Source organism: Nipponia nippon, unplaced genomic scaffold (assembly GCF_047370975.1).
Source record: "Nipponia nippon isolate SJK-2023a ecotype South Korea unplaced genomic scaffold, ASM4737097v1 scaffold_2, whole genome shotgun sequence".
NCBI lineage: Eukaryota > Metazoa > Chordata > Aves > Pelecaniformes > Threskiornithidae > Nipponia > Nipponia nippon.
In genome coordinates, this window is record NW_028262336.1 from 29,326,019 (window position 1) to 29,349,156 (window position 23,138).

The window sequence follows — 23,138 nt, forward strand, 5'->3', positions numbered from 1 at the left end:
GAGTACTGTATGAGTCACTCTGTGTTTTGACAGCAGAGATAACTACAGTGCACCGGGTACATATACATGTAGTTTTCTGAGTAAGATCTTGTACCTACATTTGAGAGTGATGAACTAGGCAGATGACTTAATTGTAGACATCGTTACAAGCCCTGGTGTTCTAGCTATGAGTGCTGTGTAAGATACTCAGAAAGTGCTGCTAACAACAGCTTTTCTCCTCCACTCTCGTCCCCCCAAAAACCAGACTGGACTGGCATATAAACATGAATGAAGGAATACAAAGGAAATACACCTACACACTGCTATATTACAGAAAGGTCAGGCACATTACACATATACATATGTAGAAATAATTTGCTTAAAAATAAAGAGGAAAACTAAAATTACATAATCAAGCACATCTTACTATGTATCTTACAAACACTGTGAAGAGAGTTCTGGAGCAGATTTTGATTTCTTCTAGCTTGTTCAGAGTTGCATCTTATGAAGTGAAGAATTTGTTTCCAAACTTTCAAGTAATAATAGTCCAAGGAATTTAGTGGAGAACTACAGATCACATAATAAACTTTCTATAAAATATTTAAAACAGTCAATCAAACTCTAGAAAAAGAATGTTGTTCTCCATTAAACACCACAAATTGAACTGTATTCCCAGTTCAGTCAAAGGCAAAATTCCATTGATTTCTGTGGCTCAGGAGTTACACCTTATTCGTTGGTTACAAAATTCTATTAAAATATTACTACTGTTGATTAATTTGGGTCATTTATTAAATTAATTTGTATGGAACTATTTAGTTTTCAGTAGACTTGGTTCCTTTACATTGTCATTTATCATGGGTGCATGATCTTATTATTAAAAATATTGTTTAGTTTGTTTTAATGTGAACTGAGAGAAAATACTATCACTGTTTATGCTCTTTATGCCTATAAACTATGCTGGTGTGAGTGGGTCTCAGCAAAATATTGGCCTGACTGTACAAAAGACCCTTATTTAAAAATATATGTATCACAGAGACCTGCAGCAGTACTTGTGGTCTGTGCAATACTGCAAAAATGTTGTAAACCACAAGGAGTTTGCAAGGGAATACTGCTGATTCTAAAAAGAAGGACGTGAATGAGTTTGACCTATATGGATTACAAAAGAAATATTAACTTTCACCAGAAAGATGATATTTAGGATGAATATAGAGCTATGCTTATTCTCTGAAATAAGGGATACTTTTCATATATTTCAGCTTACCTTCCTCTGCTGAATAAATTCTTCATGCAACCTTCCATTAAACCAACAGTAAATCAATCCCTTAGTGAATGCTTTTCTTTTAAACCATTATTGTCTTGTCCTTTTTCACTGTTATCCCCTCTTTCCTGGGCAGGAAAAAAAAAAAATACCAGCTGCTTCACTCCCCTCTTCTTTGCAATAGGCCAGAATTTCATATCACATTGGAACTTTAAGCCTTTTATTACTGTTTTACACATAAAATGCAACCCAAAGCAAAGCCAACCCAAAAGCTATTCCAAGTTACTATTAAAATAATATTAAACATTCACCTTTCCATGCATTAAAATTGTCCGTGCCACAGCATTAGCCACAGCAGAGCACACTGGGGGCAACTGCAGCTCCAAAACGCAGCCCCAACAGCAGCAGTTACAGAGCAGAAGGCAAAAGCAGCTTTCTAGCTGCCCTTTTGTGCAGAAGCTGAAATCCATCCAGACAGACTGAATGCTTCAAAAATAGGAAAAGGCAGGAGGCATCTAGACGTATTGACTTTTGGAGTATGAGCTTTCAGTCTTCCTGTGCAAATGCTGGCTGTGAGTGGGGTAGTAGGTTGGTGCGGAGTATCCGTAGCTTCTGGTTTTCTCACAACGGCAAAAGCAACAGAATATGGCTCCGGCAGCAATGAGGCAGAAGGCAGCTACCCAGCCCAGGTAGAGGGCCTCTCCAAGCTCCCTTTTCTGTGCAACGTTGACCATGGGGTTGTAGAAGTCACTGATGATGGTGTTGGCAACCCAGCAGACTGGAATGAGCTCGACAGCACCCGAGAGGATGAAGAGGATCCCAGCTGTCAGAATAACATAGCCCTTGGCTTGCCAGCTGCTCTGCCCGCACCGTGTACACTTCATCCCAATAATGGCAACCACGAAAGCGAGGAAGGAGAGCGCCGAGCCAGCACACATCAGCCCTCTGGATGCCTGCAAGTCCGGTGAGAGGGCCAGCACGGAGTCGTAGACCTTGCACTGCATCCTGATGTTGGCTTGCCTGATGCAGTGCATCCACAGGCCTTCCCAAATGGTCTCAAACACGATGATGTTGTTCTCGATGAAGGCAGACACCCTCCACTGAGGCATCCCCGTGACAGCAAATGTCCCAATCATGCCAATGCCACCAACAAGCAGCCCAGCAATCTGCAAAGCACCACCGACCATGTTGCCTTTGAAAGGTGAGCACACCTCAGCAGGTTCCCTGAGTCAGGCGCACACTGTTGGCAAAAAAATGAGCAACTTTTTCTGAAAGTCGTTGTCCCTTGTGCAAAGAAAGTTTCAGAGTCAGTCTGCACAACTTTAAATCAGCTTAAATCTGGCACGCACTACCTGGGACTTGCCTGCCCCTTCATCACCTTTATAATTCCCCTGCCACCACTGACTCAAAGAGGCAAACTGAGCAATCAAGTGGAACAACTTTCCAAAGCAAGAGAAAGGACAGGGTGTGTGTAAACCAGCAAGAGCCACTTAGGCTAAATGTACCTTCTAAGGAAAATGCTTTGCATTGAAGTTGCTTATTTGGAGGGAAAAAAAAAAAAAAAGCAAGCCCTCCCTTAACTCTAGCTATTGCCTACAGGTTTGCCTGTGCTAAGGAAATGGACTGGTCTCAGTAGGGAGGCTTAGGTGTGCACTGGTGCAGTTACTGAAGCTGTTGCACCAAGCAAGCAAGAATATTCTGCCTTGGCTCGGCTTGGTGGCAAATTGCCAGGAGGAAAGCAGAGCCCCGCTCCCTGCCACAGGGCCTCTGCTCCCAAAAGTACTTTTGTTCTGAAGCTTGAAGGAGAGTACTGCAGTGACAGGATCAAGGAACAAAGCAAATCGAAAGGATAAAGATAAAGTAACTCTAAACCTGAAACAGTTCTGCAGAGGATAATCAAAGCTGCAAAAGACCATTTAAGAGGTAGAAGGAACAATAAGAGACCTCAATCCTGCTAATACCTGTATACATATATAGCTTTATACATTTCTGTTGCTCTACTGAGTGTATTGGGGATAGGCAGGCTTCTGGAGATGTCCACGTGCTTAAATGATTGCACAGTCAGGTCTACAGAATGGTGACTTAAGCTATGCAGCAAATTGTTTTCCTGTGCAAAAGCGAACCTGGCAATTACCCTATGATGGAGTCTAGTGCAATGGAAAGCACTGGCTCTCCAAGTAAAGATCTTTTAGAGCTTTCCATGTACAAACAAATACTTTAGAAAAACATCATTTTAATTAAAAAAAAAAAAATAATTATGAAGAGCAGGTGAACTGTTCATTCAAGAGTTCTTGTGTGATGTGACCAGGAGACAATCCCAGAAAATGTCAGGTGAAGAAATTTGGGAAAGTCAGAGCAACAGAAACCACAGTCAAAAATCTAGAAAAAAAAAAAAAACAGGCATGTAGCAGTGGGTTCTTTTTACAAATTCATATAACTACAAATGTATGCGTTTCATTGAGCCTGATCTCTGCATGTGCCTTAACATGGAAAATAAAAAAATAGGCATAAACTAGGATTTTTTGTTATAAAGTAGTACACCATATGTTAAGACAAGAACTAATTTGTTACACTGTAAAAGATCAATTTAGGATATAATTAGCTGGATATTGAAATACTAGTCTCCTGCTATTCATTTGAACTTTCTTGCCTCTACTTCTTTTCTTGCCATTTATATATCTTCAAAAACAGAAAGTAAATGCAAAAAAATAGAACAGTGCAGTGCTAAATATGCCAGCTTGTTGGCATATCAAAGATAGAGAAGAGATAAAAGTCCCACTTACATGTAGTATTTTATGCTCCCTAAGTGTGTTTCTGTGTGTGTGTGCATAAAACTATGGTTAGGAGGCAAGGGAAAGTAAGAAGCACTCTACAAATCTTTCCATATTCAGTTTAGTTTTCAACCTGCTTTTCCAACCTCTGCAGCAGGCTGCTGCTTATAAAGACATGCTAAAAGGATGAAGGCGGGTAACATCTCCTTCGGTTTCTGGTCCCTTGAGCCCTGATTTGTGGCCAGGCAACTTTCCATTATGCCCTTTTAGTTTTGTTTATATCTCTGAAATCAAACCTGCTGTCTGCATGCTTTTCCTAATCCAAAGGCACTGAATGCCTTGCCCTGAAAAGTGCGGTTAGTCTGATGGCAGCTCCAAAAGCATTTTAAGGGATGAGAAGCCAAGCAGAAATCTGTTTTTTTGGGGTTTGCTCCTACTGCTGTGGTGCTCAGCGGTATCTGATCCCACTGCAACTACACTACTTGCTCTGCATTGCTTCTGCCATACATTTGTACTTGCAGTTTTGGCTTCTGCTTGCCATCAGTCAGCCTCCTCTGGCAGTTCGAGCCCCTTTTGTCATGTCTGTGAGCAAGGCAAGGGAGGGGCCCTGTAGCCTCCTGAGTTAGCGACCATGACTGCCGTGTGAGCTGAAGGCCCATGTCATTTTTCACTGCCCCTGGGCTTTACACGCTGCAGCCCCGTGCCCCAGCGCTCTGCTGTGCTCTGTGCCTCTGCTGGCCTGCTTGCACAGCGGGGTGGGCAGTGCCCTCCTCCCAAAGGTGAGGTGCGCTGCAGGTGCAAGGGCGCTTGGGGGTAATAGCTCTCCTCCTGCTGCAACCCCTGGTCTCCTGTGAAGGGTGTCATTTTCTGGCCAGCAATAAAGGGTGACTTGATTCTGTTGGGCAGAATGTATACATTCCCAATGCATTAATTTGGAGAGGCCACACTAACTCTTACTGTATTGATGTAGGAACTGTATAGACTGCTATAGCATGAGAGAGTCTGGATCTTGTAACCAAAATCACAATTCGTGCTGCAAACTAGTCCTGTCATACAGCCTCGTAAGTGATGGGGGTCTGTACAGGACTTTGGGAAAACCGGGTGGGGAAAACTTCTTGGATGACTGGATTCGTAGAATCACAGAATAATTCAGGTTAGAAGAAGCCTCTGAATGTCATCTAATCCAACGCATGCTTAAAGCTGTGCCCTTCAAAGTCATGAGGCTAAGAATCCAATCAAGGTCCATTTCAGTCATCAAAAAAAGTCCTGAAGATTTCTTGGGGGAGAAGAGTGGTAAAATCCTGTTCCCCCAAGGGTGAGACAAGGACGATTTTGAATAGAAGCTATAAATGCACAGTATTTCTCTGCTAAAATGGATTTGGCATATTAAATATATAATAATGTAATTATCATTGCATGACTTTGCAGCCCCATGGTTGCCGCTCAAACAGCAACGAAAAACCTACCAGCCTATACCAGCCTATAGCAGAACAAATAAACAAGCACTTTAATAGCATATCAGTAAGTAAACACAAGTGTGATACAAGCAGCAGGACTGATTTTTCTTAGAGACTACTGAAGTTCTAATTTACAGGACATGGAAAATAATTAGCTGAGCAAATATAATTTAACCACGTTATTGATTAATTTACAAAACCATTAAAGCTCCCATATAAATTCATGGTAAGATTGTGTCTGCATCAAGGATTCAGTATTTGCACATTCTTAGAAGGATTAAATTTTAGTGCCTTATCTTGCTTAAAACCATTTTCAGAAGGAAATGCGGGGAAATCTTATTTAGCGTTATGGATTGCATCTGCTTGTTTACAATTAAAACAGAGGAAGTCAAGAATCTCATTATTCGTTCTTCTCTGTATTCAAACATGCCATTTCATTACAGGGAAATATCAGAAATACCTGTGACTAGCTAATCATATTTCACTGTTGGCCACAGGATCCTATTATTTTGTTATAAAACAAATATGCACATACATAATTTAACCATTTTTCTTTTCTTTTCTTTTTTCTTTTCTTCTTTCCTTTCCTTTCCTTTCCTTTCCTTTCCTTTCCTTTCCTTTCCTTTCCTTTCCTTTCCTTTCCTTTCCTTTCCTTTCCTTTCCTTTCCTTTCCTTTCCTTTCCTTTCCTTTCCTTTCCTTTCCTTTCCTTTCCTTTCCTTTCCTTTCCTTTCCTTTCCTTTCCTTTCCTTTCCTTTCCTTTCCTTTCCTTTCCTTTCCTTTCCTTTCCTTTCCTTTCCTTTCCTTTCCTTTCCTTTCCTTTCCTTTCCTTTCCTTTCCTTTCCTTTCCTTTCCTTTCCTTTCCTTTCCTTTCCTTTCCTTTCCTTTCCTTTCCTTTCCTTTCCTTTCCTTTTCTTTTCTTTTCTTTTCTTTTATTTTTTTTTATTTTTATTTTTATTTTCTTTTTCTTTTCTTTTTCTTTTTCTTTTCCCACTGTATTGAGGAATTAATATCCTTAAAGTCAGTGTCAAGCTTTTCTCTATGACCTGTGTATTTTCTTTCTCAGTGTTCCCAGCTCTGCCCTCCTCCCCTTTCTCCTCTCCAGAGTGGGTGAGTAAGTCAGCTGCAGGCAACCGTTGTTCTGTATTCTTGGTGAATAACGTGGACCTGAAGCAACTACAGCACTGCCTGAGCAGAAAATACGTAACATTTCAGGACTGGGCTTGACTGGTCTGTCTGTTAGCTTCAAACAGGACCCCACAGTCAAGGCATTTTGCTTCCCTGTCTCCTTGATGCTTTGGTAGCACCTTTCTCCAATGAATCCCCTTGTGTGAGAGCAAGAAGGGATTTCTCACCCTTCTTACATGTCTTTTCTTCTGAATGCTGCTCGCAGTTTAGGGAGGAGGTAAAGTGATGAGATGACCCTGTGATTAGCTCAGCTGCCACATAGCACCGTTTCTCACAGCTTCTCTGGGAACCCACTGCTCCCCACCGGGGCAGTCCAGCCCCCACGTCCCTGTCATGACCCATTTTCAGCCACTAAAGATGTTTTGCAATAAAATACACCAGGAAAACATGTTTTAAGCATAATGTCCTTCCTCTTCCTGAGCATGTAGCAATTTTTAATTCCAGAGTTGTAAACTGCTAACAGCAATCACTGATGCTGAGGGGGAGGTGGGGAGAGGGGGAAGAAGTGGTTGCTCAACACCTCCAAAAATCTCACCCTGCATCAGTAGCACATTGAAAAGAATCCTGATTATTGATGCTCTTATGGAAAAACAGAGGAGTGTTTTGATGTCAGACAAGTTGTTCAGCATTTTCTTTCTTGGAAGGCTATTATTACTGTGTCAGTGGATATGCACTGCTCTATGGCTCGCCCCAGGTATACCATAGCCTGGCATTTATTTTTCTTGAAGATCTTTTACCTAATGTAGCAGAACATGAAAAGCCAGTTCAACATACCTAGTGCAAACAGAAAGAGTAACATACGTTCAGAATCAGCTTCACTGAAGAGCCACTTCTTTTCAGTTGAGGTAACTTTTACTCCTGTACTTTCTCTCTCCATCACTTACCACTAGCAAAAGACCATCATCTAGATGGCAAAAGGGACAATGACAGAAGTGCAAAAAATAGCAATCCTTGGCTAGTAATGTAACAGCATTGCAGAAAATCTTTTTGCCTAATATCCCAAATAACTTTGCATATTTGCTTCTCTTGCTCCCCACGCTTTAAATCCCATATATAAAATCCATGACAATGTGATGATGTTCCCCCTGGATTAACATGCGGTGCAGAAATTTCAATTTCCCTGCTTTTAACTTCTGTTTGTTTTGTGTGAAGTGTTAATGCAGAAAATTTGCCTAACTTGGAACAGGGACACACAGTTCAAAAATAGGATTTCTGAAGATAGCCAGTGGCTGAAGAGCGTCAGAGGCAACAACTTCCTATGCTACCTGCCTCCGTACACCTTTAGAGAAAGCTGAAACCTCATGAAGAGCTGGTTACCTGAACAAAGAACTGACCTATTATGTTGCTGAATCTTTGTAAGAATTAATAGCAGACAATGCTATGCTAAAGGAAGGGATGGAAAACTATCTGCTTGGACTAGATAGAGTTCATAGGCAGATGTCAGGGGATCATTCTGCACCAGGAAATTCACCCTGAGGAGGCCATAGGACATTTCTCACCCCAGACTCTAGTACTTGGTGCCCAGGAACCTCTGTCCCAGGGTTCTTCCTAGAGGGAGAGCCTAGAAAGGGTCATACAGGCAAGCTGACTTCAGATACCTAGCTTACGCTCACTGAAACCCATCGCCCCTCTGCTGTGAAATGAGTAGGAACATGAAGTATTTTGGATAAATTCACTTTTTTCTTCACGCAGAAAGAGACGTGATCACAAATATGAAGGTCTGAGATGAATATATTTCTTCATTGTTTTAGAAAAAGTTCCATGATTGATGTGTTTGAAAGAAAATTTAAATCCCAGTTTACCCCTGGCTGCCTCAGTAGCATTCTCTAGCATCTCTTGCAATTAGCCTACAATTTACAGATGCCAGACCTTCTTTGAAATGAAATGTTACCTGAGTTGGTGTGATTAAAAGTTTTACTTCTCCAGACAAAACCTATCATTTGTGACATTTCTGCTCCAACCCAGTTGAAGCATCACCATATTACATTTAATTTTCTTTTCTAAAAGGTCCCCAGGCTTTTATTTTTAGCATTCCTAACATTCTTGCTGTGAAGGGCTGCCCATCCTGAATCATAAGACTTTCACAAGGGTGACATGATACTTCATTAAAGGTAAAAACAACTGGCCGGTGCTTGTCTTCTGTTATACCCCAGATGCCTGGATGACTGTGGCAGGATTTCACAGGTGGAAATGAGAGAAAAACTTCGGTTTTACCTGCTTGCCTAGAACCTATATTAAGAGTTTTGCAGAGGAAATGTTCAGAGGAGATAAGGATTGTTTTCATTTTAATTAATCATGTTTAAACTTTTGGTGTAATAAAATCACTGTGGTGATAATGTATATATTGTAGAAACAGTCTGGCATTTTTGAGGCATAACAGTAAACTTGCAGTTATTTGTAGTAACCTAAGAGGAGGGAATGAAAGGGGGACTCAGACAAGCAAACCCACAAATTCAAAACATATGCTGTGTGAAGTTAGAACAAGACCGAAGGGAGAGCGTTGTTTCTTTAGAACAGCAGTTAATCTGCAACCCACGGAATCAGCGCATGCATGCTTTAGAGGTAACGCTGCGGTGTCAAGACCTTACACAAATACAAACTGCATGTATTTCATGCTTCTGGTTTTCTGTCTTCTGGATAGGCTTCCCCACTCTTTTTCTTGACTTTCCTTTTTCGTTCTTGATAGAAAAAATCCAGACTTGTATCCCAGAAGTTTTCTAACATGCTTTCGCCTCTGCAATAGCTTACCTGGCTTTGGCACTAATGGATTTTTGTGGATGAGCAAAAGAACGTCTTCCACACCAGATCATCACATCATTTCTGGAAAAACAACAGGCAAATCAGTAACACAATCAATATCCTCAAGCAGGCCAAAACAAGCTCTAGAGTTGTAGTCTTTGCATGGCAACTACTGTAATGTGATACACATTTTGTGCCAGAAGCCAGCAGCTGGCAGGATTTTGGAGTACTCCCACAAATCTTTCGAAGCACAGCCCGGCACTGCTGGCGTTACTGCTTCTCTCAGCAGCTGTGTTTGAGCTCTCTTCGGCTTCAGATGCTGCAGCATCGACTCGTATCCAAACCTTACCTCTTCTTATGAGTTAAACCCACCCAGACACCAGGCAGTGCTCTAGTATTAGTAAGCCCTTCCCTATTCAGCCTCCACATGCGTTTTTGATGGTAGGAGAGATGACATAAATATACAAGCTGTTTTACAGATAAAGCTCCTTGAGCCTGCAATAACATTGCAGAGCACGGAGTCCACTGCTATGAAGTGTGTGCTAGTTGCAATCTTTCACTAGCCACATCTTATAAATCGCCCTGAACTCTGGGATGAGAGAGATGATGGAGGCAACTGCTGCTTGCAAACGTTTTTCACTCACTGCCTACCCTGGTCAGAGTCCCACGTTCCAGGGGCAGGAAGGAAGGAGCTGCTGTTTCCGCACACAGGAACTCATCGCCTGCAAAAATAAAAGGGCAGCAACCGTTTGCTGTCTTTTACGTGGCCACAACACGGTCAGGAAATAGTCCAGCTCAGGAATCCAGCCTCAGGTACTTTTATGAGAGCACAGCTGGCGTTGTTTTGAGTGCTGGCCTAGGGGAACAAACTTAGACTTGTACTCTAAATACTTTTTATATGTGCGTGCAACCCCCCAAAGGCACTTTCCAAAGTTCAAAAGGAGCAAAGCTTTCTCCTTGTAAACATCGTAACTGTCAGTGGTGCTCTAGAAAAAGACATCTAAACCAGGAAGCCTTTAAAAACTGGAGGAAGGATCAAAATATCATATAAAGGGGGGTTTCAATATTTTCTCCTTTAGCCAGACCAGGTTTTCCAATGGCAGACCCCTCCTGAATCCTGTAGGAGATCCACTCATGGAGTAATAGCAACACCAGCCCACTTATAATGCCAAAACTTCTCAAGATCAAGGCAAAGTGTTCCAGCTGCAATGTTATTCACAGATCAATATCCTATTAAACTAGTTGGGGTGCCACACAATAAATCTTTACAAATTTACCGTGAAATACCTACATGACTAAATGAATGAAATAAGCTCTAGCTGAAACAGATGACTGGAGGCAAGAAAAAGGAAGAGCTTTCTTGACATGTCAGTATTATTCACAGTATTTAACTAAACATACAAAAAATTTTCTGAAACGTATCTTAGCCAAAGTGGTCACCATATTCAAAGCCAAATTTTTTGCTCACCAAAAGGCATAAAAGGAAAAAACAAACACAAAACCCAAGCATCCTGGGGAGGCTGAAGTGTGCTGGGTTGTTCGTTTTTTCACTTGAACCACAGTGGGAAATTATTGGCTTCCAGGCAGCTCCCCTCTTGGGGACTGCTTACAAGCCCTGGCTCCTTGGCAGCCGCAGCACCTTGGATTTCCATTTTTACCTGTCCAAACCCTTTTCTCTTTCTGAGAAAACTGCAGGTACATACCCAAACTGTCATTCAGCTCACTCACCCTTCAATATACAGCTGTTGCCCCCATATTCCGCGTATGCATATTGACTGCTCGATGTTGAGAGCTTCCCATCTCCCACATTCCCTGATGCGGCTGCTCTCTGTGCGCCAAGGCGGAAAGGACACTCTGCCTGAGGTGAGAGTCTGTGCCCAAGTTTGTCTCTGTTTCCTCTTGGTGTGAGTCAGACCTATGACATTACAGAGTGTCTATGAACAGCACTTAGCAACGCAGAACACATCTGCACATTTGGTGATGGTTTTTATATTTGTTTGCACCCTTCCCAACTGTGTCTTTCAGATCACCACCTTCTCCCAGATTTGTGCTAAAAGCTTATGCCAGCAAACTCACATTTGAATTTGGTCTATTAAAATGTAAACCATTAGATGGCACATGTTCAGCTGGCACAATGCACTCTTACTTTCATGAAAGTACTGAACAAAACTACTTCTCAGAGATACAGCAATCATCCTGAAGTATTATCAGTGCTACGACACTGCACCTCCTCTGATAAGTTAAATTTATCCTCATTGGGAAAATGTTCAATTTTCTCCAGTGTTTCTTTGTTCGGCTCCTTGATCTGTTCTGCCGGAGTGCGAGATTGGGATGCACACATGGAATGCGAGAAGAGCCGAGTGCAATTTTTTCAAGGACAATATTTTTCAATCCAAGCAGGGTTTGGCTTTTAACAACAACATATGCTGCAGCAAATGTTCTTTTCTGTCAATGTAATTCATAATCAGATGAAATTTCCAAATGAAATATTTAAACAATGACAGAAATTCTAAATATTTAATTTAGAAGTCTCACCAGTGAAAGTAAGTTAAAAAAGAAGTTGTTAAATATAAAGCCACCATTTTTCTCCATGGGATCTATTTAAAAAGCCAAAACTTTGCAAACTGAGAAAAATATCATTGAATTGAATTTTATATGAAAATTCCCATGAAAAACAAAAAAATAAACTTTTTAAAAGGAAAGTAATTTAAAAAAAATATATTTCTCCATCTGTTTCCCAAAGATACTCATCCTTTTTTCAAAGAGGTAAGCAACTTGCCACACACAGTGCTTTCCCCCCTTCTCACACATACACACCCATGTTTTTTCCTTTAGAAAGGCAGGCTGTAGGAGCTGCTGTCTCTTGGTTATGTCTGCGAAAGGAAAAGGAAAGCAGTAACACAGTGCCACAGCAGACCTGACAGAGAAAGCAACTGCCTTAGGCCTGAAACTATGGATCATTTATCTAATTCTGAGCCTCCAGTAGGTGTACGCATCTCCTGGGCTATAAGTAGAAGCAAAAAAAAGCAGCATTAATCTATGCCCTGCCCCTAGCATAGGACAACGGAGAAGTTGCAGACTGAGCCTTCACCTGGTTTCAGCCACCCAGAGCCATCTGCAGTCACAGAGTATTCTTTCTTCAGTATTATTCTGAGTATTTCAACTAAGTATAAAGCCAAAAAGAGGAAAAAAGTGGATTAAAAATAAATGCTTTGAAAATATATAGATGTCCAGTCTATCTCTCCAATAGCCCAAGTGAAAATAAGCCATAGAGTTTCAATTAAAGTATCAAATACTGTGTTACTGACCAGTTATTACAAAATTTCCCCAATACCAAGTGCCATATGGGGTCCTGCTCCCACCCCTATTGAAGACATATGCAAAATTCCCATTGCCCTATTTAATGCAAGCAGTCTCTAGTTCCAAAGAAATTAAAACAAGAGCCTCTCAAGTTCTGACCAGAGAACAGGCTGAACCATTTTTTGTCCTTGCACAACTTGCCTGGCTACTGTGGAGCTCAATGGAAACAAGTTGATGGTGACATGTGAGGACGTCTTGAGCCCACCTGGGAAGAGCATGCCAGCATTATCACCCAGGAGCACACAGGGAGCAGAGAGGCATTGCATCTTCTCCAGCCCCCTGGACTCCTGTGCTTGAATGTGCTTGAATATCCAGGGACAGCAGGGTTGTGCCACTTGCCAGAGCAAGCAGGAGCTTTCTCCAACATAGATGGTGAATCCATACCAAAAGCCATCCAAGCAGATGCTTCATGTGTCTATGCTTCCAGATGAAGAGAAAAGCCACCACGACATATGCATCAAGTGCTCTCCCACACATCCCTGCTGGAGAGGAGCACCATAAGTAGATGTTGGTGATGGCCAGGTGCAGCTGCAGCTTTACAGTGCCCACGGGAGCTATTTCAGCCCCAAAACGGTGATATTCTGGTCCTCACACCAACACAGAGAGGCAAGGACTGAATATGCCCCTGACCAATATAATTTTGATAGAGTGGACATATATCAACCAATGTCCCAGGAGATGCAGGTGAAGGATTTCTGAATCCATCAGTTGCTGTTCCAGGAGTGCTCCTGCCTCAGTCCTGCCTAGATTCACTACCTCTCCGTCAGCTGCTGTTTCTCTCCCCTCCCAGCCAGGGATAAAAGGGTGAGTCCTTAGATTATCACCCAAGGTCTGGTGTTAGAATATATCTCCACTACACACCATAGCACAGCACAGAGCCAATGGAGCTCCAAATTACGTTGGGTGTCCCAGCAGCTCCAGGTGAGCTGATTTCTGTTGTGACTTGGCTGCTTCCTCTGCTGAGCACATGAAATTATCTCCCCGTGGTCTGTCAATCTGCAGGCTATGCACATGCTTCAGGACATGCACGCCATCATTACAGCCTCAAGCTGCGCCAGGGGAAGTTTAGGTTGGATATTAGGAAAAACTTGCTCACTGAAATGGTAGTCAGGGACTGGAACAGGCTGCCCAGGGAAGGGGTTGAGTCTCCATCCCTGGAGGTATTTAAAAGACGGGTAGATGTGGTGCTTGAGGACATGGTTTAGTGGTGGACTTGGCAGTGATAGGTTAACGGTTGGATTCGATGATCTTAAGGGTCTTTTCCAACCTTAACAATTCTATGATTCTATGATTCTATGATCATATCTGCTGACAGCTAAAAACGAAGAGCCCATACAGTACTGCAGGTTTTAATTAATATATTTCTCGTACTGAATTTCTTAAGTCTACCCTTGGAAACATGTAGGGCAAGGGAGCTGTGTAAGGCCGCAGTCAGTAATAGGTCACCCTTTCTAATCAATATCAAAAAAGAAAAACAGAGATTATAGGCATAAACGGTCCCCTAATTGTGCAGTTCAGCAATATTTATTGATAGCAATCTGTTCAGCTGCTTCACACAGTTCTCACCTCAGTAGTATCTGAGCATCTTCCAGTTCATGGCTATAATATCAGGTACCCCTCAATTAAGCATGACAATACCTAGTACTTGTCAACAGCCCTTGTCAGCTGGTAAGCACATTACAATCATTAATTAGGCTTCACGATACTCATCGGATGTAGGTTGCTAAGTACAGTATGGTTATATCTGTTCAGTGGCAAAAAGCCACTAATGCAGTTACAGCTGCCCAGCCATCAGAAAATTATGTATGTGGTTCACGCCTCAAAATTTCAGTGTTCTGTTACGTCGTGGTTATCCTCCTTTTCAAGGACTGAAAAGTCTCTTTTCTTCTGTGCTTTCCTGAAATACATACCTGCACTGTCAGCATTTCCAGCTCATTTTCCCTTCCCGTTAAATCATCAGCAATTTAGAAGCCATTAGGATATAAAAATTGCTTACTGGCTGTCTGGTCTCTGAACATGTTGGTGAAACAGACTTTCAAGCCTGTACACGGGGGTAGGGAGCAGGGCCACGCTACTCTTAAAAGTTTCTGCTAATTCAGGTTCGACATGCTCCACGGTGCCTGTAAACCAGAGTTAGTGGCTGCTGAGCTCCCTCCTTATGGACCCGGCGCACGGGGAGCGTACATAAAGAGCAGGAGTGCACACGTCTGGAGACAATAGCTAGCACCTCTTAAGAAAACTAATGGGCCAAAAAGTCTGCACACAAGTCAGCCCGCAAATGTGCAGTGTAATCCACTGGGACGTGCACTTCAGTAACAGTCAAGTTGGTTTTGAATAAGGCATACGACAGAGCAAGCGTCGAGCAACCCAAAACATTCAGGGCAGGATCAGAGGCATCACTTGATTCCTGCCTTTCCACACAAAAGCATTAGTGGAATCCATTGTGGGCTGGGTTTTTTTGTTTCCATTTCTTCGGTTTTTGGGCGAAAAGGGAAAAAAAGTCTTAGCAACTATGTGCTGAAATGTCTCCAGATTTGGAATACCTCCCCTATTCTGACTGTTGCAAGGCACCCAGCAGCTTCAGGACGTGTATGTTGGATCATTTAGAGAAGTCAACCTTGAAAAGAGATAAGTCTCTACTCTTATCTAAGACAGAATAGCGTTCCCTTACAACCCCAAAGATAGGAGACTGAAGAGCTTGCCTGCAGCAGCAATTTAAGCTAACCTTTTGCCTTTGCTCTACAAGAGCTTGGAAGGGCTCACGCAGTCACTTACAGCTGTTCCTGGCATCCTGCTGCAGCCTGGGCTTCCCATACCGAGAGAAAAGGGGTTCGCTCAAGCCTGTGAGGATGGAGCTGAGACTCTCTGCCAAGAAAGGAACCGGATGAGATGAAGGACAGAGCCATGAGAAAAGCCCTGGAGAGCGAGCATGCCTGCTCCTGCTGCCTCCGGGCATGGGCAAGGAACCCAGCACCTCCCTCCAGCTCTGGGACCTGGCACTGGTGGACTCACCACAGGGCGTTTGGCTGTTCCCACCGCCCTGCTGATGGCCACCACCAGCTCTGCCAAGAACTGTCCTCCAGACAAAATATCCAGTGCTCTCTCTGTGAATGTCCAGGCAGCAAAAACTGTGCCGGCAGTTCCCCTGGGCTTCCCCACTGACTCCTTAACCCGCAGCCAGGAGCTGCCCTGTGCCAGGGTGTGTGGCACGCAGGTGTGCTCGAGGGCGACCGGCTCAGGGCTGCGCGAGCTTGGCTGAGCTGATGGGGCTTGGGACCTTGCAGGGGTTAAGGGTCCAATTAAGCAAAGTGCTACTGGCCGTGGCAATGAACTGCTTTGCCAGCACAAATAATTAACCTGGTAAAAAAACCCGGTAACTCAGTTACCAGGTTCAGACACTGTGTCTTTGGGAAAGATTGACTTAAAACATGAGCAAATACTTCGAGGGTCCACTCTACACGCACTGAACTACACTGTGTACTTATGCCTCATAGTTTAAACAAGATTTTTGTGTCAGGTTTTTTGAATTTATTCTAATTGATTGGGTCTAAAACCTCTAATAACTACACTCATTTGTACTATATCTACACAACCATTTAATACAAAATAAATCTTGTATCAGGGCTCTTGCTGGGCTCTTGGAAGATGTTATACTGCAGCTGTAAAAATTACTATTAGCTTTGAAGCTGGACCATCAGATTAGTCTTACAAGTAATTCCTATGCCTTGAAATGTTACTTCTCAAATATTATAGCAATTTACTATCAAATAACAACAATAAGATTACTTCTTCTGGCAACACTGACTAACAAATTCCATTCCAATTATTAAAAAAAGTACTACGCCTCAAACTACTTTCCTGAGCAGTTAAAAAAAAACTATGTACCTTTTGACCAAAAATCTTAGGCAAAATCAATAGTCTTGGCTTCTATCCAGAAATTAAAGATGCAATAGGTAATGGCTGAAAAACACGTTAAAAAGCTGCCTGCTGACGGCAAACACTCATCTCTCTTGTTTTTGTATTTCTACAATAAATGTATGAAACGTGTTGTTAAACCAGAATTTGCCCTCTATAGGAAAGGAGTGTACAACCATGACTCTTTGTTCTTGTGAAAAACAACCCAGGTCAGAATTCTTTGCGATGGTGCCTTCCGCAGCACTGTCCTTACTAAGTGACAGACACTGTGTGTAGGTATAAGGAGACTAGACAAACAAATGTGATATAGATGGATGAAGGGGCATGAGAAATACGGGGGAGAATTTAGTGTGACAAAAAGCACACCTCTTTAGTTCTAATCCCTTCTCTTTCCTCTTCTGCAGTGTCCCAAATAATCCTTATCTAAATATTTTATTCTGAAATTATGTTGTCTCTTATCTTTTTACACTATGTTTTTGTATTTGATCTTAATCTTCCTCTATTTAGCTTGTACCAGCCTCTGGCCTTTTCATATTTAAGGATTTTCTTTCTGCAGAAATTTCCCATTAGGAGTAGGAAAAAATATAAGTATTTCTGTGGGTAAATAAGCACATAGGATTTAACGTTATATGTGTGTGGGGGAAAAAGATATGGACATTTTAGCATGAATTCATTTTCCTACAAGTTAAAGACAAGTCACATAATTTTTTTCCTATAATGATATTTTCCATAGGATGAAGGCATGCTGAAGGCAGTGCAGTGAAATTACCAATTTACAATATTGCAACACATCAGATTCCAGCCTGCTGTCTCAGGAGTGTGCCTCTAACTCCCATAAACAGCCCTGGAGTTCTTTGGAGGAAACATTTGCTTTATAATTTCACCACAAACTAGAAAGTCAGCATCAGCTATAGTGTTGCTAAATTATTCCCCCCTTACAAAAGCAGCTGTGAAAGATTATCATTACAGATCTCAAACACACTTTTTTTTGGTTACATATTCTCATTTACGGTTGTTGATGAGTATTAATTCTCATTGTCCCAAAATACCACAAAATGTGCATTCAATCATAAATTCCTCATAAGACAATCAAGACTTCATATTTTCTGTTGCCACTTGAGTTTCTTCTGGTGGACAAGGAGCTCCTTTTCAGAGCTGAGTCCGAACATTGGAGGTAATTCACCACTGTGCCTTATAGAGCAGAAGCAGAATCCTGGTTCTTGTGGCGGCCCTTCTCTGCTGTAAGGCCATTGCCAAGAGAGCCTGCATACCAAACCGGCCTTTCTTTTCCTCACATATTTCAGAGTAGGGAGTGGGATAAATAAATATAAGCATAAAAAACCTTTTTCTTTAGCAACTATGTATTTACTCTGGCCTTATGATGCTATACAAAAAAGCTGGACTCAGAATATAGCTCCACTGCCACAAAGCTGCAACTGTAGAGCATGTAGGGAAAGTCATGCTGTGGTCATCCTGGCTGCCATACATAACAACAGAAATGCAAGCATGGACTTAGTATGGGACATGTAGCTCAGCAGGGACCTCAGATTCAGTTTGGGAGCTCATGCTGAAGCCCAGGCCACTGATGGGCCACTACTGCCATTACTTTTGCTAGCTAAGTGAAAAATGGGGATGTGCCCTAGTGCTTTACTCACATTTCTATTTGAGTAGAGATGGCAATTACTGTTCCAAATTATCTGCAAATGCTGTGCAAAATATTTACAGTGAGTGGTGAGTCCTTGGGCTTATGTTTCCAGGAACTTGGCCTCAGGTTTACTGGCTTCATAATTATAACAGAAACCTCCTCCCACTTAGCCACCCTCACATCATTGCTGCCTGAAGTTTTCTAAACCCAGATAGCAAATGAAGACACTGGGGTCAGGCATAGCTGAGAGAGAAAAAAAATCTGCTCTAATGAATTCAGCCTGGATATTTATTAATTTTCCTCTTGTTAAACACCCAAACAAACCCACACAGGATGTTTGCTTCCAACCAATGCAGACTGCGGGGTTTAATCAGCTGAAAGTTCCACAGATTTGAGCCCTGCTGAGTTAGCAGCGATGTGGTTATAACCCAAGTTTTAAAGGAGACAGAAATGGCTGTAGGATATCTAATTATGTCCTGGATCAAAGTGAAGCAGTGAGCACCTGAGTTCAGGTGATAATATCATCACATTTTTTTTTAAGTGCAATGAAAGCTGCCATTGTTGTTCTAGGGTGTCTTTGGACTGCTGAAGTGTTGCACTCCTGGAGAGAAGCACAAACATGCAGCTAACGTAGAAGCAAGCATCGAGCACGCTTAAGGTGAGATGGTGTGTCACATTCTTAAGACTTTTGTGGTTGCTTTTTTAAAAATATGTAATATCTTGGCAAACTCAGGTAACAGTTGCCTTTGTTTTCCCTTCTTGGGAAATGAAAATGAACATATGGGTATGAAAAATGAATATAAAAGCCTCAGAAATAGTGACACTGCATGTCTGTTTTAATAAGCTCATATTCATCTTGTCAAATGTGGCTTGCAGGACTTAACATCTCTTCTTTCGATTTAATAACGTGGTTATTTTTACCAGAGTGTACTTAAAGCACACAGTCACGTACCAGTTCAGGGCAGTAGCATAATCCCGATCCCTCATGTATATGATGAAACCTCACACCATCCTCTAGTACGGAAAAGGCAAAATGAGTCAACCCCACGGCATTGCTCTTCTTGAAGCCAGCCCTTGCAGGAAAGCCTGCCTTCAGGAATCCTTCCCTTTGTTCACTGGTGGCCTTGCTCTCTTTTCCCTACAAAATGGCCTCAAATTTCCCTGTGTCGCTCTCTGCAGTCCTGGCTGCTGTGTTGCCCTGTCATTCCCAATGGTGCATTGGGCTGAAGCCATGAGTCTAAAGGCTGCTGCTTTGGGAAAGCTCTCTGGAAGCCATCCTTTCCCAGAAAAGAAGACTCCCAAAGTCTGTCTCAAAAGAGGCATGCTGCTTGCTTTATTTGTTTTGGCTTCTCCCAGCTTGGTTCCTCGGGGAACTGGCTTATAGGCTCTTAGCTCTTGGGAATCCAGCTGTCTCCTGGTTACAACTGTGGCTGTCCTCCTAATTTCCCAATGCACTATTTATCCTCTCTCTGCTGCTTTGGACAGCATCACCCACTCCCCGGTTTGTTTTGCATAGAGGTTCAGCACATGGAAGGAGAAATTCCCACCTGGGCCATGAAAGAGCTGTACTGGGAACTCCTGCCCCCAGAACCCACAATGTCACCTCTTATTGCCATTGACACCATATTATTTTGTGTGCTTACTATATGTATTTTTTTTTAATTATCATTTATTACACTTTGTCTTTCATATAGCCTTGACTTGAGAAAAACTTTTTCAGCTCAGCCAAAGGTTGGAAAGGATCACTTACAAAGCTAAGGTAAGTACTGAGGAATCCCTGGATTTCAGCCCTGGGGTATAACCTGACCAAACGATGTCTAAGTGAAAGGTAGCTCAAGAATTTGAGGCTAATTCCCATCTGTGTATGCCACAAATTTTAACGCAGACTCTCATGGATGATTGATGCCTGACTATGGCACTGCATCATGCCAGCTATTGCTAGATTTGCTTCAGTGAAATCACTGAAATTGTACTGATGTAGGGTTAGCATAACATAAAGGAAAATTAGGTACATCATAATCGCTGATGTTCTGGTCAGTACTGTGATTTTTTAATAAAGCTTGTTTTGATGAATTGATACCGACAACAAACTATCCATTATTTCAGGATTTGTCTTCCAGTGCTTTGCATTTTGAGCACTCATCGCTATCTGTGCCAACTACGTGTCAGTTCTGTCCTGTCATCATTTCACACCAACTTTGCATAAAAGTCAGCAGCTAGACAGAGGGATGGCAGGGAAGAACAGCCCCTTTGAAAACAGCCTCCCTGCCCATTCCCCTGACACCACAAGGCTGAAGGTCCTGGGTGACTGAAGCTTATGCAGCCCTTGGGGGCAGGGGAGAGTTGGGATGGTCCCTTCTCCAGCTTCATCCTTCCTATACCTGCGGGACCAGCAGCACTGGAGACAGCAGAGGGGCTCCCCTCCCCATCTTCCTGGAAAACCTTCTCTCTCCAAAGGGATCTTAACCAAAGCCTAGCCAAAGGCATTGACTTATGTCTACCCCATCAGCATCCGCCAAAGGTTGTAGTGGGACAGAGAGAAAATCAGCACTCAACACAGCAGCAGATTCTGTTTTAGGCTATAAAGGATGAAGCCATAAGAAGAAAAATTCCTCCCTCTGGAGCAGCACAGGGTGGTGCACGGGCCCAGGCTACATGGACCAATTTGTGTCAAACGCTGCTTAGAAAAGCTGCCAGGAGAGGCTGTCTTGCTAGGAGCAGCTGCAGGGTGGAATAAAGTTGTGTGTACGTACGCTGGGAAGTTAAAAACAACTCCCAGCCTAATGACTGTTTTAGTGGTGACCTGGAGCCCACACAAAAGCAGGAAAAGTGTGCTGAATGTACTCTCTGGTTGATTACCACCCATTGTCTAAAATAAAGCAAGTCAAAAAGATTGTTAAACCCTGCTGCAGTCTCAGGGATCAAATCAGCCAAACAAATAATTCCACTGCTTGTTGTTAACACGTCCCAGAAATGGGAAACAAAAGGTACAAGCAATGTGTTGTTCCCCTCTCTAATTTTAAACACAGTTCTGCAGACAAGATGTTCCTTACCGCAAATTCATTACAAAGCAGCAGCAATAGAGAGGCAAAGCTAAATAAAAACTGCACATCTCCCTGGGGAAGTACAACCCATTTCTAACCCTTTTTGTTTTTTTGCTTTTGTGTAGACAACAGGCATGGGAGGGTAAGCAGACATAACAGAACTACGGGTTATTGCCAAGCTGTGGTTAAAAGAAGAAAGGCTGATGTGAGGCTACACTATTCTCCAGTTTACTGTGCAAGAGAGGGAAAGAATGACAGCAGAGGTGGGAAGAATTACCATTGCTTTCACAAAAGATGGACAATTGGTTCTCTGAATTATGGAAAGATCCAGCTTAAATATAATAATTAGCACAGAATGGAAATGGAAGTTTCTTTCATAACAAATAGCAATTACCAAGGAGGCCTGGCTTTAGAAGCTAATGTGAGTTTGTAATGAATAGGGAACTATGGAGCAGATGTACAGAGAGCAATTTAATCAGCCCAGGGATATAAGGGGCCATGGTCAACTCCAGTCGGCATGGTGGAATATAAAACACATGTATTAAAATATCAATAAAGGAAACAATGAAGCCATTCAAAATATAGGCTAAGAGTTAGTCACTGTGTGTTTCTCTAGACAGCATGGTGCCACCAAGTCAAAACCTGTTCATTCCACTCACCAAGGAAGTCAAAATGGAAAGAAATGCGTTGTCCATATACTGGAAATACGGGGAGGCCTGAAGTCCTCCGTAAAGATGATAGGTCACCCAAAATTGCCCAGCCTTCCAGGGACATGGAGGGAAGGGGGAGCCACATATGACACAGCTTCTGTACCTGCAACAGAAAAGAACAAAAAGAAAGAAAAGATTCACCACTTGAGAAAAATTAGAAATGCAGGAATTTCTAAGGCAAGCAGAGAAAAAGTGGTGGTGAGGGGAGGCCAGAAGATGGGCAGGAAGGAGGCAAAGCTTTGCAGAAAGGGAGGAGGGGGTTAAATCTTCAGGGGAACAGGGGAATAAGGAAGAAAGCAGCAAAAACCGGAGTCTCACAGAGGGGGAGGAGGAGGAGGGTGGTGCCCTCAAATGTCCTGAAATCCCGACAATGTGAATTAGTCTTGCCCTGAGATTTTTGGACTCAATCCATCTGTCTCTTAATATTTATCAGCTATGTATCATCTTCAAACACCTGCAGAAACATTAATCCTAACACCAGTCTTCTCAGGTAGATTTGTAATGGTATTGTCCTCACCTATAAATATAAGAGCAGAAAGATGAGAAATGAGACCAGGCAGAAGGTCTTAAACTGTGTCTAAACAAGGTGTCAAGTGGTGTTTTAATTCATGTTAGGCAATGCTGGGGGGTTTCTGCACCTTTTCTCCCAGTAGGAACAAGTCCAGGCAAGCCATACGTTCTCCTCTGTCTTCCCAGCGTAAACTGACGTATAGACAGAAATTGCATTTAATAGCTGAGGAGGAGGGATCAGTCTTTATAATATAAAGGCAAAGAGAGAACTTAATAAAGGAGTATCAATCTGTCTGAGGGCAAGTACCAAAGAGGAGAGGGGGATGTTGCTGCAGAGCCAGGGGTGTGTGACACGGCGTTATTGCAGACTGGATTCTGTGCGAGGAAAGGGGGAATTAGGAGCAGTCCCTCAGTTGCAAAGGAATGTCTTTGCGATTCAAGGCTCACTGCATTATCGTTTATGCAGGAGCTGCTGATGAGGAAGACTGAGTTCCCTGCTTGCAGCTGAGATGTGGGCAGGAGCGGAACTCACACTTTCATCCAAATATTTCACTGAAATTCCCC

At 42.5% G+C, this 23,138-nt stretch overlaps 1 protein-coding gene across 3 annotated transcripts; it reads right to left on the reverse strand.

Annotated features, from left to right (window-relative positions):
• Positions 1-287: 287 nt before the first annotated feature.
• Positions 288-22,696, reverse strand: LOC104020112 (claudin-8-like). Of its 3 annotated transcripts, none has more exons than XM_087756995.1 (6): positions 22,582-22,696; positions 22,014-22,167; positions 11,119-11,305; positions 10,042-10,112; positions 9,400-9,471; positions 288-2,477 (listed from the first exon to the last, which is right to left on the reverse strand). In XM_087756995.1, the coding sequence occupies exon 6, from the start codon at positions 2,422-2,424 to the stop codon at positions 1,753-1,755; it is 672 nt and encodes a 223-aa protein (XP_087613121.1). In that variant the 5' UTR covers positions 2,425-2,477; positions 9,400-9,471; positions 10,042-10,112; positions 11,119-11,305; positions 22,014-22,167; positions 22,582-22,696; the 3' UTR covers positions 288-1,752. The 3 variants fall into 3 exon arrangements, with proteins under 3 accessions (XP_087613121.1, XP_087613120.1, XP_087613122.1); XM_087756994.1 differs by lacking the exon at positions 22,582-22,696 and adding an exon at positions 22,383-22,506; XM_087756996.1 differs by lacking the exons at positions 22,014-22,167; positions 22,582-22,696 and adding an exon at positions 12,208-12,225.
• Between the last annotated feature and the right edge of the window lie 442 nt (positions 22,697-23,138).

Bases quoted from the DNA above. Each gene is read 5' to 3' on its own strand.
- LOC104020112 (XM_087756995.1), bottom strand. From the start codon at position 2,424: ATGGTCGGTGGTGCTTTGCAGATTGCTGGGCTGCTTGTTGGTGGCATT.